The sequence below is a fragment of the Gobius niger genome, assembly GCF_951799975.1.
Source record: "Gobius niger genome assembly, chromosome: 20".
Lineage (NCBI taxonomy): Eukaryota > Metazoa > Chordata > Actinopteri > Gobiiformes > Gobiidae > Gobius > Gobius niger.
Window position 1 is genome coordinate 26,521,656 of NC_136871.1, and position 15,736 is coordinate 26,537,391.

Below are 15,736 nucleotides of genomic sequence, written 5' to 3' on the forward strand. Positions count from 1 at the left end.
TGTACTGGTGGCAACAGCAGAATCCAAAATGTCACACACTGTGCCTTTAAACAACAATAAGGGAGTGTATGATAAGTGACAACGAAATAGTGTTCAGGAGTTAGGCATAGACATGTTGATTGTCGTTTAATTGTTACATGAATGATCTTTTTTTCAACAAAGATTCAGTTTTAAATTTTGCTTGTGTTTTTGGGCAAGCCTAACAATGTAAAATTTGAATTCCCTTTTAGTTAACAAATAATATTTCCTTTGATGTTTGTTGCATTCACAGACATGGCAGTGTGCCGGGCCGCCGTAGCGGGTCATCCAAAGTACTAGGGGTTACACAACTGCAAAAGCTTTGGTGACCACTGTATTACAACATGATCAACCTGCTTTCAATGCAAGTTAAAATGTGGTGATAGGCCGACAGCGACTTCCGGCTGATAGCAACTGCAATGGATTCATCTTCCAGCTACAATGGAAACTTCAACGTAAGCCTCCAACCTCCATGTACCACATTTAGAGCCCCGATCCGCTGGTTGAGTACCTCTGCTCCATATTGCAGAGTCTCGATGCAGCATGACAGCTCGACTCAGACTCTTGCTGTGCTTTATGCTTCCTCCATCTCCTATAATGCCACATGCATCCTTCTTGGCGATGAGAAATCCACCATTACTCATCTATCCCCGAGCGGCTGAAGGACACACGGGCCAATCACATTACACTGCAGTCCCGGACAGAGAAACAACGGGGACTTCTTCATAAAACCCATCCAAATATTTTCAATAAACCAGATTTTTTTTTAATAAACATCTTCCCTTTGGCCTGAAAGGTGAAGTTAAAGGCAGAGAACAGGGCAGCAGAGTCTACTGAGATCTCTCTGATTCAAACCGCCCAAGGGATTGAAATCTTGACCCACTTTTCAAGTCATCTATGCTCCAATGACTATTGCAATAAATAATGTATTGTAGACCTTCGACAATGTCTTTATAATCTGTCTATACATCATTCTCGATATTTTGACGCCCTGAATGTGGCCCTGCACTCGTGAGGGACGTCAGTGACTCGTGGCTCAACCTGAGGGTCAGGCTTAAAGACTGTTTGATTTCGCAGTCAAATCCTGAATATATGCTTTTATAAACTAGCTTTCAATGGATGTGTTTAAGTTAGAGGAAGTTAAATGTGATCAGAATTCATAGCGGCCTCCATTGAGTGGATCAAACATCAAAGTCAGTGCCACTGGTACAGTTGTCTGTTCTAATCTCTTATACGTGTTGTCTGTTTTTGATCTTGACCTTGTGTCTGTAATAAAGTTGAAGATAAAGTTGATGATTAACAATGCAATGTGGTAAAAATATGAACCGTTGAAAGATACTGCCCCTCCCAGAACCGCCACCTTAACGTGGTGGAGGGGTTTGATCCTGGAGCTCTGTTGTCGGGGGGCTTCGTGCCCCTGATAGGGTCTCCCATGACAAACAGGTCCTAGGTGATGGGTCAGACAAAGAGCGGTTCAGAAGCCCCTTATGAGAGACCAGGCCCGGTCAGAACCGTGAGGCCATCCTTCTGAGGACCCACCACCTGCAGGAGGAGCCATAGGGGCTGGTGCAGTGTGATTTGGGCGGCTTCAACAGCTGCTCCCACGACCCAGCAACGGACAAGTGGAAGAAGATGGATGGAAAGATATTGCCTTGATATGATCTAACTATGCCAAAGGAACTAATTATCACAAGTTCCTGGCTTCGATTCCCAGACCTTTCTGTTTGAAGTTTGCATGACGTCCCCGTGTCTGGGTAAGGTTCTTCCAGGTGCTCCGGTTTCCCCTATCCCACTAAGAAACATGTACAATGTTTGTGTCTAGGCGCTTGATACCTTTGCAGTACAGTGTCAATGCCATAAGTAGAGCAGCTTTCAATTACATTTTGCTTCTGAAAGCATCAACAGACGACATCGAGACTAACGAGGGCCAATCCAGGACTAATCCCACTGTTAGAATCCAAGATGTTTTTCTGCAAGCAGTTTCCCACAGACCAAAATGAACAAATAACATCACAATATTATGATGCAATGGGCTGCTGTCACCACAATGCAAAGCAACTCTAGCCTAACACCACCTCACCACATAACAACACTGCAGGACTAATGGATAGGCTTATGCAATAAGAAAAACATTGGATATTATTTGTTTATTGCCACACCTTTTTTTTTCTTTCATTAGAGCAATTATGTGTTTCCTAAACATTATAACATAGAAATAACAAGGGGAAATGGTTTTGCTAGGAATGTTTTTGCAATTTGCAATTTGTTTTCGAAAAAGGTACATATTCAATATTAATGGGCATAGCTGGAATGTTATTAAAACAATGCCATGTAAAAAAGCAGTATTGGCACAATATTTAACTCAAACTAATTTAAATTCAGACTGTGGACTTCTTATGATTTGTAGCTGTAGGAAAATGATGCTTGTCCCATGTGACAAATAAAGCACGAGTGAACATGGGCCATTTGCACAATGGGCTCATAACATAACACACTTTGTTGACTATGCATTGACTATTTATTTGCCAAAAGGGCAGCTTCATAATAACTAACAGGAACACACAAGTAGTCAGACAGACACCCTAATGTCAATAACAGCAGACACAGTGTGTGGTGTTGCTGATGTTGCCAGAACTATCTGAATGCCAGTCATGTCAGGCTTCAAAAGGAGGTCAGTGTGTTTTCGCTGTAGTCGTGTCGGATGCACTGCAGCCCAGTCTCTCGCTCTCCAGTGTTGACAGCGCAAACATACCCGCAGTCTCCCCGAAAACCATCCGCAAACAACTCCCCCCCAGCCCGCGCACTCTTACCTTCGGACAGCTCCAGGTCCAGCTCCGCCAGCTGGTCCCTGACCTCTTTAGGCAGAGCGGACAGATCAACGACGCGGTCGGCCATGGCTGAAGGCGCACGGTCTGGGGGGGAAGCGCACCGGGAGAAGAGCCAGCAGCACCCCGGCGACGTAAACAAGAGCGGAAAACCGAGCGGGGAAAGTCCGTAGAGGAGGAGGTGTCTACGCAAAAGTGCTCATGATGTGGTGTCGCTGCTCAGTCCATCTTCTTCTTCCCGGATCCTTCCCTGCACCGCCATGACTGAGAGAGACCGGAGAGATGGAGCAAAGTCGGAGTCAGAGTCACGTGACGCACGCGGGCGCACAGGAGAATCACCCCGGGATTCCACATCATCCGCCTGTGCGCTCAGCTCCACTCCGCTCCGCCCCGACTCCGAACGGCTGCGACATCAACGCCCACTGTCTCCGCTTCAGTCCGCCCCGGTCCTCTCCGTCAGTGCTCCAGCTCCACGAGGAGCACGCGCACAAAGCAACGACTTTGAGAAATAAACCTCCCAATAAAATAATAAACAACTATTTATGAGCACGCGAGCTATACCACGTTGAAGCATGAAGCCTGTGCCCCCCTCCTGCGCGAGGGAGAGAGAGGCAGGAAAAAAAGTTACGTGAACGAAAGCAACAGAAGCTGAATCGGGTCGTGTGATTGTTTTTGTGATAACAAACTCCGCAGGGGGAATTATCGAGGTCACTTTGTGTGAAATAGTGACATTTTCGTTAAAATAAAGTCCGCTCGGAGGGAATTTACTTTGAAAATACGGATATTGTTGTCGTTCTCTTTCCCGTTTGGTGCGGTCTGAACTGTGGAGCTTGATCCGGCCGGAGCTGACGCGGCGCAGACGGACCCGAAAATAGGGTTGATCCGTATTTTTATCGTGGCGAGGCGGAGTGGCGGAGAGGCGACGTAGGCCCCTCGGAGCGGAGTGGACGATGTGGAATGTTTCTGAACGTTCAACATAGCAACGCATTTGCTGCGGAGGTCGGGGCGGAGTGGAACGGAGCGGAGCGGGGCGAGCACGGAGAATGTGGAATCTGGGGGTTACAGAGCTGGCCAGGCTCCCTGCTCCCTCTGCTGTACAACATTCACACGAGACAGTCTGTCTTCCCAGAGTTTATAAGAAAAAGTGTGTAGCATTTGCTTAGGCCGAAATGTTTTACAATAATAAGGCCTGCGATAATAAAAGCAATGTTGACTTTGGTTAATGAGGGACAATTGAGTCTATCAAATAACAGATATAGGCTATATTAAATCAAATAATATATTCTTAGGCCTATGATACTGCACTATATGTGCAGTGGTTCTTCCCAAAAAATGTTCTTCCCTCGAAAGCATGAAAATAATGGTAAATTAGCAGTAATTTCAAACAAACAAATAAGTATAATTTCAGAGCAGGGAAACTAGTTCAACAGCATTTTTACAAGAAAAAAAAAAAAAAAAAAAAAAAAAAAAAAGTATAACCATAAGACTACATCGTTTAACTTTAAAGGGCATGAGCCATATCATTAAAGTGATAGTCTCTAAATGTATTACACATTTTACAAAATGTGCTAAATCGACCACCTGATCTTGCGTTTTGATCTAAAGTGAGTAATAATATATATACATTATTTTCTGTAAAGTCCCTCCTTTCCGGATCTCAGCCACTAATCAAAGTCTAGTATCCTCCCGCTTTGACCAATGAGACGAGCTTTTCCTGTGAACCAGCCTGTCAGGTCCAATCAGGAGCGAGGAGGAGGAGCTGGATCGTTTACTTTTGAAAATCCTGTTCAACTCTCCTCATTTTGCAAAGAAGGGCTTTCTGTTTAAAGATGGGAGGAATTTGATAATAACAAGCAATAATCTAGTCCCTTGTTTCAAAAGTAATCTGATCACCTAAAAGAGCCATGGGGTTTAGGTCTACCCAATTTGAATAAGATGTTTTCAGCTGTCAAAATATTACTTGTAATAGTGCTTGCTCACTGTAATAGCTATGACCTAATGACTACTCCGTTACTATTGGCAACACTGTCCAAGAAACAAAAGTCAAGAAAGTTTTATTTGTAGAACAAGCATTGTTGCCACCTGATCTCGAGCGTTTATGTTTTGATTTGTTAGCCACGTGACACTTTTGGAACATTTTAACCATAAAAATAATAATAATAATAATATCCATCATGACCTGACCTTTGACTGGACAACGCTCCGCCCCTCCCCCACTGACAGCTCCACAATGTCTTCAACATGACTCTAACACGCCTTTGCTTTTCATTCATTTATTTTGTATTACCGTATTTGTTGGAGACACCATTAGTTCGGACTAGATACACAAAGTTACTCATCTCATTCGAAGCCGACTCTTTGCTGCGGACAATATCTCACACGGTTCAGGGCGAATCTCAAAACGTGGATCCTCCCTTGAGCCAAATAAGAGGACACAGCATGATATGAATGAACCGCCACACAACAATAAATCATTGACAGTGTAAAAAAAACCAAAACAAACAAATGGGAAAACATCTTTTTGTGAAAGTACGCGGTTGTAAATAAAATACTCGAATGCCACATGAAGCACAAACAGTGTCTCGGGCTTCAGTGTCCAGGCCTCCAATCTAATGACAACCATTCATTCACATCTTAATAACACCAGAAATAGAAAAATATATTGCACTAATTTTTCCTCAAATGAAATGCCTGGATTTGTTTAAACGTTTTCAGCGCAGCAGTGGTCCTCAACACGTTACTTGTTACTTTTAGTCATGTTATTATTTCTCTGCTGTAAAGTAAAGCGCAACCGAGAAGTCTCTACCTACAGTGTGAATTCAGAACAGAGCTGTTTCCATGGCAATAACAGCGAAACGTTTAATAAATAAAGATGAGACACGGTTTGAGGACCACTGCGGTCACTTTGATTATCGATGTCACCTAAAGCTAACCGTCGAAGTGTAACATTGTAAAGGGAATCCACACTTTGCCTTTTGCATCAACAAGTTCGTCGTGTTTTTTTTTCCGTTAAAAAAGACATTTGGAAAAAGCGGTGATAGCATTGAAGCACAACAGTGGCAATCGTCGGCCGTTTTTCAAATAAGTCCATGCAGTCTTAAGGGTTCGATACATACACTTAATGCTATGACATCCATTTTTAATATGCTTCAAAACAAAATGGTAAAAAAAAAAAAAAAAAAGGCCAGGCACTACACAGTTAGGATAGTCTGTGTTCACATCTATACGTTTGGTTTATGCACAAAAACTCTTACATGACATGGATATTTAGGTTGGAAGAAATTATTACAGACAACAGAAAAGTAAACAAATTAATTTCAATAATATACCTCCCAGTGCGATCTTTACTGCAATTATGAACAATCAATAATGTCTTTAAAATCTTTTCTTACATAATATATACACGATATATTACAGCATTGAGAAGCCACTGGGGAAGTAAGAAACCGCGCCATCGGGCCCAAGGACGACCAAGCCTGGCCAGCCATCCCACATGTGTTCCAGATCCAGTCGATCGTAGGAAGGAACAGGAAAAGGAAAGGAAAGCCGAGTCAGGGATCCCACAAAATACAACTGGCTTAGAATATTTCATGTGCAAGGAGATGTGTTGGTTTGCATGTGTTTGGTTTGGAGCGCCCTCTCCGAGCAGCAGTGGAGATTGCCTGTTTTACACCGACGACATAAGCTTTACGTTTTGGCAAACGGCTTGCTAGCAAATCGGTGGTGCAGTGATAGACGCATTAGCAGAACTGCACAAAACAAATCCAGTGATCGTTTAAAAATGCAGAGGAGACTTCAGTGTTCTACCTATTACGCAACAAAATATACAAAATGAAGTCAAAAGGCACACCGCGCAACATGTGAGAGTGGGTAATCAAAGAATGGATTTGGATGAGGACCTGACCTGTTTAAATCTCATATTTGGTTGCCTTTAGTGGACATCACCATGGAGACGAGCGGGACACGACCCTGCTCCCAGTTAAGTTACAGTCAGGTCTGTGGAGAGCTGAGCCGCTCACATCAAACACATGTTTGTTCATTTTTTCATCTATAAAAATATCTGTAATAAAACGACTGCTTCTATTTCATTCTATGTATTGGGTGAAATGTCACGCAGTGTGGCTTTATGCAAACCTGAAGACGGCAAAATACGACTTCACATTTGTTTTTGACAAAGGAACACATTATAATGCGGATAAAAGCATCAAAGTCCAGTATTAACTGTTGTATGTTGTTTATGTATGTTTATACTATTGTTGTTTTAACTCTGTAGCACTTTGGGATTTTGTATAAAATGTAAAGTGCATTATAAATAAAATGTATTATTATTATTATGATTCACAACCTCTTTTTATAGGGTTCCTATAGTAGAGGTTTATAATGGTGGGGTTTTGAGCCCCTGGGAAAAAAGGTTTACAAAGGAAGGCTCCATCCCGTCTGCGCTGAGAGGGAGTAGGGCCTGTTGAGGAAAGTGAAATAAGGTTGGCTGACCAGGCTTTATGTCATAATGAGATAAATAAAGCTGTGTTTGAAGCAAAATGAAAACAAAATATGAACCTAAAATCCATATATGCTATTCCATTTCGTAACCAAGCAAGACGCAGCCCCGAACTCAAAAAGCAGAGCGAGTTTACAAATGAGAATTCCCAAATTTACATCGCAGAGTAATGGAGTTTTTCCAGGGCGTGGAGGCACTGTGTTGCGTCTTTGTGAGATCAACTTTCGATTGAAAAAAGGATAGGTCCCTTATGTCTTTCTCGAACACGCTTTGTTTTGTTTTTTCCTTTGTTTTTTTTGTATCGCCCCCTTCCAGCCGCTCTGTGTTCAGTTTGTTGCCCACTACCAGCATGGACGCATCATCTCGGGGCGGAGGGCGAGTGTGTGGACATAAGGACCCCCCCGGGCTGACCGGAGCCCATCCCGGCCAGCACGGACATGGCCACGGCCTCCGCGGCCCGCACGCTCATGCCGTTGATGGTGGGTCCGGGGCTGGAGGCGGGGGCCGGGGGAGACGGGCCGCGCTGGATGACTGCGGCCGGGGATCCTATGGGCTCAGCAGGAGGGTCCTCTGCTCCTCCTGCAGCTGGGCATAGACAGATACACATTCACCCTTAGAGAGTGAGTAAAGAAGGCATTAGATGGATGAGGTGGAAGATGGTGCAAAAGAAAAAAAACAACAACAAAAAACTAATGCAGACAAAACAGGAGTGTAACATCACAAACTCAAAATACTTATAAACATGCCAAATCATTTCAAGGTTGGATAATCAGGCAGAACAGAACGATTTGTCTTATGCATGTGTATGAAATGGGGCTGATAATCAAGACCATTGTTTTCGGACCGTTTATAACTGACTTTTACCTAAGAGAGCAGCCTTCTTCTGCATGAGCGTTACTGGGCAGTCTTTGTGAGCCAACAGCAGCTGTTTGAGCTGCGCCACCTCATTCCTCAGGAGAGTCACCTCATTCTGAAACACATTCAGAACAACCGTCCAAATGCTGTACAGTATTTAAGGAGGGTTGTTGTGTGAGACTGACCGATAGAGACACGTTCATGGAGGCCAGGTCATCTGCCTTCTTCTCCAGCGAGTTCACCCACAGTTTCCGTTTCTGTCGACATCGCGAAGCGGCCGCTCGGTTTCGCTCCAGGAAACGCTGCCGCCGCTCGTCTGGGTCCATTTCTGATGCGCGACGCCGACGCCCCCCGGTGGGCTGAGCAGGCGACACCTGAGCAAGGAAGACCAAAGGGAACAGGTGACAAGGTGGAATGCTTATTATTCTTTATCATTAAAGAAGCAAGTTCCAACTAAAATATCTGTTTCTAGATACACTGCCTGACCAAAAAAAAAAGTGTTTAACAAGATTAAACACGGTCTAATCTTGTGCTTAGGTTTGATTGCAGCTGTGGCAAAGTCAAAACATCCAGTGTTGCATTCATTTTTCTTCATTCTTTATTGATGATAGGAGAGTGGGACCACTGAGCAAAGCCTTCTCCAGCACAGCACAAAGATTCTCAATGGAGTCAGGATCTGGACTCTGTGGCGGCCAATCCATGTGTGAAAATGATGTTCCAGAATCACTCTTTCACAATGTGAGCCTGATGAATCCTGACATTGTCATCTTGGAATACGCCCGTGCCGTCAGGGAAGAAGAAATCCATGGGTGGAATAACCTGGTCATTCAGGATGTTCAGATGTTCTGATCTCATTCTTTGGGCTCATAGTGTCGCAGAACCTAAACTTGACCGACTGCAGCGATCCCAGATCAGAACAGCGAGTTAAATCCAGGTGGCCACTTTTTCTTTTGGTCAGGAACAGTGTGTAGTATGTTCTCTGATATCAGCAGTGCCTGCTTTGTAAAGTCATTCCCTTCCTTCTTTACAGTAGTCAGGTCTGTCCCTCACCTGTGGCTGGGCGGGTGAGGGAGCATCGGAGTTCTGTGTGGGTTGGTGGCTTTGTTCCTGTCTTTGGGGCACAGCTGGGATCGAGCCATCGGCTCCAGAGCCCTGGTGGCTCAGAGCAGCCTTTAACCGCTGAACACACAGATAACAGTGTGTTCATAGAGTCTGAACTCGTGATAACTATTCACGTTCAGCTCTTTTACTCACCATCTTGGTGTCTGAGTGCAGACTGTATCCAGATGGAGAGGATGAACCACTGCTGCCTCCACCCACAGGAGGTCCAGGGATCCCAGGGATATTAGGCACCGAGTTCACAGGCCGAGCAAGCTGCAAGCAGACAACACCAGCAGGAAATTCAATCACTGAGTTCAAAGACTGCAATACTGCATACAGTACACAAACTTACAGATATAACTGAGGTCATCTGCGGGCTGGGTAGAAGAGGAACAGTCTGTCCATTGGGAAGGTGCCTCATTAATGGATAAGCGCTTGTTGGGGACCTGTGTGAATAATTATAAATGCAGTTTTTCGAATGAGAAAGGTCTGCTTGTGCATGTTTATCATAGACTAAGACTAGTATCATGTACCTTATTGCATATTTGTATTCTTACTCTCTAAACAAACATAAACCATGCACCCCTTAACCTCACAAGTACACAATCTTCAGGCATTGCTTCTTTTTGAACAATGGCACGACACAACTCCTTCAGGTGCATTTTTATAACGCCATGTTAGCCATGTTTATATTTACAAAGAGCTCTTCTGCTTCTGTTCTGTGCTCTAAGCATTCATACAACACTGTGCACAAACAGTGAAAGCAGACCAGCCCAAGTGTCTTTGGCCAAGGACCCACCACTACCCAGGCTTACCCGAGCTGCCTGTTTGAGGGAGGGGCTTGTGTGATGACAGACGTTGGCGATGGGAGCGTGGGCTGGAACTGTTCGCCGCTCAGATGAAGTGGCAACGAGCCAGGACGCACGATGGTCGGTGTGGGGGCCGAAGACGCCACGGGTTTCTGAATGATCTCCTGTAAATTTCATACGACTTTGATTATTTAATTCAACGTGTAAACGATACAATTCAAACCACTGGAATCAGCCTATATAATGCAGTTATAATGCAGATACACATTTTAAAACAGCCTGACTAGGGTGTTTTGTGAACAGACCAGATATTTAATATCCATTACTTTCAAGCACTCCAATTATGAATACCACACAAACCAAATACTATTATGGAGTGGATAAAACGTGTGACATTATCGTACCTTTGTGCCTCTGGAGCTGTCTGACATACTCGAGGAGGAGTCTGGACTTCCTGGAGCTGATGAGTCCACTTGTAATGGACTGTCATCGTCGTCTTTAACATCTGAGGGGGTTCGTAAAGGGGCGGGCTGGGACCAAATATAAAATTCAAAAATATTAACAGTTTGGTCAAAAAAACATCAACAAGTAACTTGAATACATTTGAAATATATAAACAAAATAAACAATAATAATAATAATAATAATAATAATAATAATAATAATAATAATAATAATAATAATAATAATTCACGATACGATTAAAAAGTTAAATTGGTGGAATGTTCCCAGTGACCAACAGTGTGATAAGTGACTGTATATGGTGGTCAGAGTTGTAATCTTTGAGTCTAGAAATGCTGCCAACTGATACAGCACTATTATTATTTTAATTTGAGCAACATTCGCTGTTCGCAAAGCAAGAACAAACCATTACAGCTTGACAATCATTACTTAGTGTCAGTGCTCACACCAAGATGTTGGACTATATTTGAAACTAGTTTGTATCAATGACCCAAAAGGTCTTGTTGTAAAGGTACAAAGAGAGGACTCATCTCTCAATCAAGAATTGAATTTAAATTTGTGACAGCCAGATATCAGTAAAAAAAACCTGACAAAAGTGTCTTTCCAGTTGGGAGTGAGCTCCTCTACCATTTCTTCAGGCATAAAAAAGCAAAGCACTGCTCCAAACCTGTGCCCATTACTACAACACTGATCAGACGGTTCGCAAAGTAACTTGAGCATTAACCCTGGTTTAGTGGTACTATGAACCTGGATCACTTTCTATCGTGGTAGATCTCTATGGTAACAGGTCCTCTGTGCAAACGCCAGCTGCTCAGGATAAGTTCCTGGATAAGAAAAGAAGATGGCCTTTTGGCCAAACAGAGGAGAGAATACAGTTGCTCTCTGCCAATATCAAGACCAGACTCTGCGAAGGGAAGCAAGGACTGAAGAGGAAAAGGCTTGTATACTTATGCACTACAGATTTATAAAGTACTGACATTGTGTTAAAACTGAGAATGGGGATCTCTGGTCTCTGTCCAATAAGATTTGCATGTGAATACACGTGCCACGATCCAGTTGATTTAAGAAACAGCTGGTTGGATTCCATCAACTCTCTTATCACAGTGCGTCTCGATCCACACATCTCTCACAGCCACCAGCGCCATTTCAGCCATTGTCACGATGGAACTCAATCCAGAGGCAACGATTTAACACAATCAGCTCAAATTGATTGACATTGATTTGACAAATATTCATACTTTTATAGACTGTATATTTAATGAAAACCTTCTATTTTACATTTTTCTCCTATTGTTAATAAATAGGCCTGTCCAATACTTTTAATGACATTTAGGGCTACATGTTTCCTGACATGTTTGACACCTGAAGATTAACAGTCCTCCTTCTTTGTCACTGCCTGCAGCAAGACCACTTTATTATAACATTATTATACCATCTAAGCCTCTAATTCTACAGCACGGTTTCTCACTCACCATATTTTTTGTCCTGTGCTCATCGTCGTGTGTCTTGGTGAACTCTTGCTCAAACGAAGTGGCCAGTTCATTGAATAATCCGACTTCCTCACAGTTCTTCAGGAAACGTGTGGGAGTCGGTGTTTGGTCTGAAAAGCAACATACATCAGTTACTTGTGACTGCTCATTATACAGGCACTAAATAGCACGTTTAGAAAAGCTAGTCTGCACTGCGCAATTATTTCAGAAATAAATAGATGGTTACATTGAATGCTATTTGAAAACACATATTGAGTTTTATAATATCAACATTTCTTCTTCTTTTTTAAGCACAACATTTATCTAGCTTTCCTGTAATGACATGCTTGTGATGTTTATTATTTCTCCTTAGACACGGGGTACTAACATACAAGGTAGAACTTCCATGACTGCTGCCATCTCTATTGTATCATCCTCTTGATCAGTGTTCATAAAGACATAATTCAGCTGGAGATCAGGCGTGACATTGATCTGGAGGTCAACAATTTAACTTACAGGCGCACGTGTGACTAAAGCGATCATACTCTAGAGCAGGGGTAGGCAAGTTTGTGTCATGGAGGGCAGATTTTCTTCATTGCCAAAACACCAAGGGCCGAAACTCACAATTTTATCCCACCTTTTCTATACAAATATAACTTTTGTTCATAATATATGACCCAATGGGGTGTTGTGCTGGGAAATGTGATAATATTGAAAGTATTTTCCTTTTCACATATATTTGGTCTCTGATTTATGAATAAATGTTTCTTCAATATTGGTCCGCTGGTGATGGACTATGATTCATACCCTCTACAGGCATTACCATTATGACCCATAGCTTGGGAACTTCAGTAGACTAATGCATTTTTCTACAATCTAATCTAAGTTAATGTAATTACCAGCAATGATGACAGAGTCTGTTCTGGCTGGCCCAAATTTTAACGTCATTTCATGCTTGTGTTTGTGAACGGAAAGGTGGTCCTCATTTGTGAAGCGCTAAAATGGAAAATAACAACAACAGCACAGGATCAATGAGACATACTGCAGATTTAAGAATGCAACGCTTTAAGTATTAATGGGAAAGAAGTCTTACCTGCCCACATCCAGGGGCAGTGCACACAAAAGGCCGATCATCCCCCATCTCTGCGGAGTATTCTAGAGGGGGTCAGCTGTTTGTTTCACCTTGAAAATCTAGATGCAAACACATACATTTATTAAGAATGTCAAAAAGCTTAAACTGTCTGATAACTGCACACATTTAGGGTCATACTGTAGATAACTAAAGTACAGCCACCGGTAACCTGGAATTAAACTGAATGACATTGAATGCACACTGAAAATGCCCGGCTGTGTATTGTTCTCAGAGCAGAAAAATGTAATCTCTCCAATAATCATGTGTTTTAGGGTAACATTGTTTTCACCGACAGCAGCTAAGAAAAAGTGCTAAACATTTAAAACATCCACGTATTGCAATTTATGATCATGTTGCCAATTTTCGCAGATGATCTCATTCTCAACCAAATATTTCAAGGCAATTTGATCAGCAGCCTCCATCTTCAATGGATTCAGCATGAACCCAACCTGACTCCTCTGCTCATGAGAAAGCACTGAAGGAGCTACTCGTGCTGACCATTTTCGCCATAATTCTCAAAAGCAAATGCTGGATTCCAAAGTGCCCAACCAATAGGGCCACCAACTAAAACACTATGACATTTCTAAAATGTGACTTGTCTTTAGCTTTTGTGAGCTTCAGGTATCTGGCAGGCTGGTCTCAGTCAGTGTCCCTTTCACAGATCTTAATTACTTCTCATTTTATGCGCTTTAGAATAGGTCCACCTCACATAAGATACTACATTTTGACACACGGTGGAATGACAAAGAAAACATCCAATGGACCAGATTCAGCCCCTAGGTTATGGTTTTGACATCATAAGCATTGGGCAATAGTTGTGAAACAGGTTAGTTTTACCCTATCCTGATGATGTGTTCCTAAGTAATCCTAATACTGACTAATATCATTGCCTTCCGTGCATTTAATGATCTGAAGTTGCTTGCTATTTTTCTTAGATAATGATCGACTCATCTTTGGAACTTATATCTTTATCGTCACATGTTTAGAATTGGGGAAGAGCATCTAGTTAAATAAAGATCAAAACATTGGGAGGTGTAGCAGACCCACTGCTCCTTGCATTTGGCTCGCATCACAAAGCACTGCCCAATGTTTCAGATGTTTTTTGCAGACAGAAGAACATGTGCTTTATAAAGCCGGGTATGCAGTGCTATGGGTTAGTCAGATAGTTTGACTTCATTGTCCAGCTAAGGGTCTAGCTTCGACTTTATAGGGTGGGCCTCTGATTAGCATAGCATAACACAACCTCGACAAGCCACAACACCACCCATTGGCTCGCCAAGACAACAGTGTCACCTCAACACAACGTGGATAATGACAGAAAACACGCACAGACACCTGGCATGCTGCTAAGCAAAGAAAACACGCGATCAACTTTGAAGATATTGGAAAAATGAGGAGCACTTCAAGGCTAATAGTAAAGCTACATGCTAACCGAGGCTAGCTCACCTTTCACACGACAGCTCCGCCAACTTAAAGAGGCTGGACGTGATCAAGAGATTTCTGATTAAAACAAGCCCCTTAAAAACTGATCGTGTGGCATATAAATAGCCATAATGTCAATGGATCCTCGACCGTTGTATGTCAATATTTATATGTATAAAAATGCTTGAAATTACCGATATTTGAGGCTTGTGTCCCCCACTCCCTGCTGCCTCCTGTCGCTGTTGACACTTCCATTCACAAAACACCGCGAGACCTGCAGCGACTTCCACGCGACTTACGTAACACGATTAACCCTCAACTTGAGGTGACGATAAAAATACTTCTATTATTCAACATCCGACAGTAAATAAGAAAACACATTCCTACTACAATTTTTGAAAAATATTGATAGGCCAAGTTATGGGAGGAACGTTTTACGTTGTAAAAGTGTAAACAAAGCATGTCCACTATAATCCTACATCTATTGCATAACGTTGCCTATGTTTATACTACACACTAAATCCTAGACAATCAGGGTTTGCTTGGGCATTGGCGGCCAGAGCACTCTACTTGCATTGCTGATCACATTAAGAAACATACGGTTCTAGTATAAACATATCTTATAGCAACAAGCATTCACCATTTGAAAATTCAAATATGAGAAAAAGACACAAGGACAAAAGGTTTGAACACACAAAACATTTACTTAATTAAAAACCATTCACACAGATGCACATCCGCCTGGTCATGCCCAGAAAAGAACAATGTTATTACAGAGGGATAAAACAGTGAAGGCACCGAAGTTTTAGGCAGTAATTATTCTCTGTATATAGAAATTTCATCTATAACTATGACAATTACACCGTTAAAAAAAAAAAAAAAAAAAAAGGAAAATACACCCTCCAGTTTTAGACAAAGATTAACCAATGAAACAAAGCTACAGAGAAAAACACGCCCCGCAAAAATCAGTGATTAATGTTACATTTCTCTCAAATAGAAGTATACATTTCTATGATTTAACATTAAGTGCATTGATATTAAAACTATGACAAACATGCCCAAAGCTATATTCCATCTATATTACTGACTATGTGTACTATGGGAGAGTCCATACATTATTAAGTAAAAGCATTTCTCATACTTCA

The 15,736-nt window shown here is 42.3% G+C and overlaps 2 protein-coding genes across 6 annotated transcripts in view; both read right to left on the reverse strand.

Moving 5' to 3' along the window:
• Window positions 1-3,153, reverse strand: part of dip2bb (disco-interacting protein 2 homolog Bb) — a 42,497-nt gene extending 39,344 nt beyond the window's left edge. For both annotated transcript variants that reach the window (XM_079578745.1, XM_079578744.1), the window contains exon 1: window positions 2,829-3,153. In XM_079578745.1, the coding sequence (XP_079434871.1) occupies window positions 2,829-2,913 (85 nt within the window). In that variant the 5' untranslated portion in view covers window positions 2,914-3,153. The remainder of the gene's footprint in view (window positions 1-2,828) is intronic.
• A 4,116-nt stretch (window positions 3,154-7,269) lies between these two features.
• On the reverse strand, window positions 7,270-14,851 carry atf7b (activating transcription factor 7b). 4 transcript variants are annotated; one of them, XM_079578752.1, is made up of 12 exons: window positions 14,786-14,851; window positions 13,131-13,228; window positions 12,937-13,033; window positions 12,041-12,168; window positions 10,511-10,636; window positions 10,113-10,270; window positions 9,650-9,743; window positions 9,451-9,570; window positions 9,247-9,375; window positions 8,382-8,570; window positions 8,206-8,311; window positions 7,270-7,926 (listed from the first exon to the last, which is right to left on the reverse strand). In XM_079578752.1, exons 2-12 carry the CDS (start codon window positions 13,176-13,178, stop codon window positions 7,700-7,702), a joined length of 1,422 nt encoding a protein of 473 aa, XP_079434878.1. In that variant the 5' UTR covers window positions 13,179-13,228; window positions 14,786-14,851; the 3' UTR covers window positions 7,270-7,699. The 4 variants fall into 4 exon arrangements, with proteins under 4 accessions (XP_079434878.1, XP_079434879.1, XP_079434880.1 ...); XM_079578753.1 differs by lacking the exon at window positions 14,786-14,851 and adding an exon at window positions 14,616-14,763; XM_079578755.1 differs by having other exon boundaries at window positions 7,815-7,953.
• Between the last annotated feature and the right edge of the window lie 885 nt (window positions 14,852-15,736).

Excerpts from the sequence above, each read along its gene's own strand:
- atf7b (XM_079578752.1), bottom strand. The coding sequence starts at position 13,178 with ATGGGGGATGATCGGCCTTTTGTGTGCACTGCCCCTGGATGTGGGCAG. Across the intron at positions 10,271-10,510 it reads ACAGCTCCAGAGGCACAAAG|GAGATCATTCAGAAACCCGT; the intron begins GTACGATAATGT and ends TGAAATTTACAG. Across the intron at positions 8,571-9,246 it reads CCTCACCCGCCCAGCCACAG|GTGTCGCCTGCTCAGCCCAC; the intron begins GTGAGGGACAGA and ends TTCCTTGCTCAG.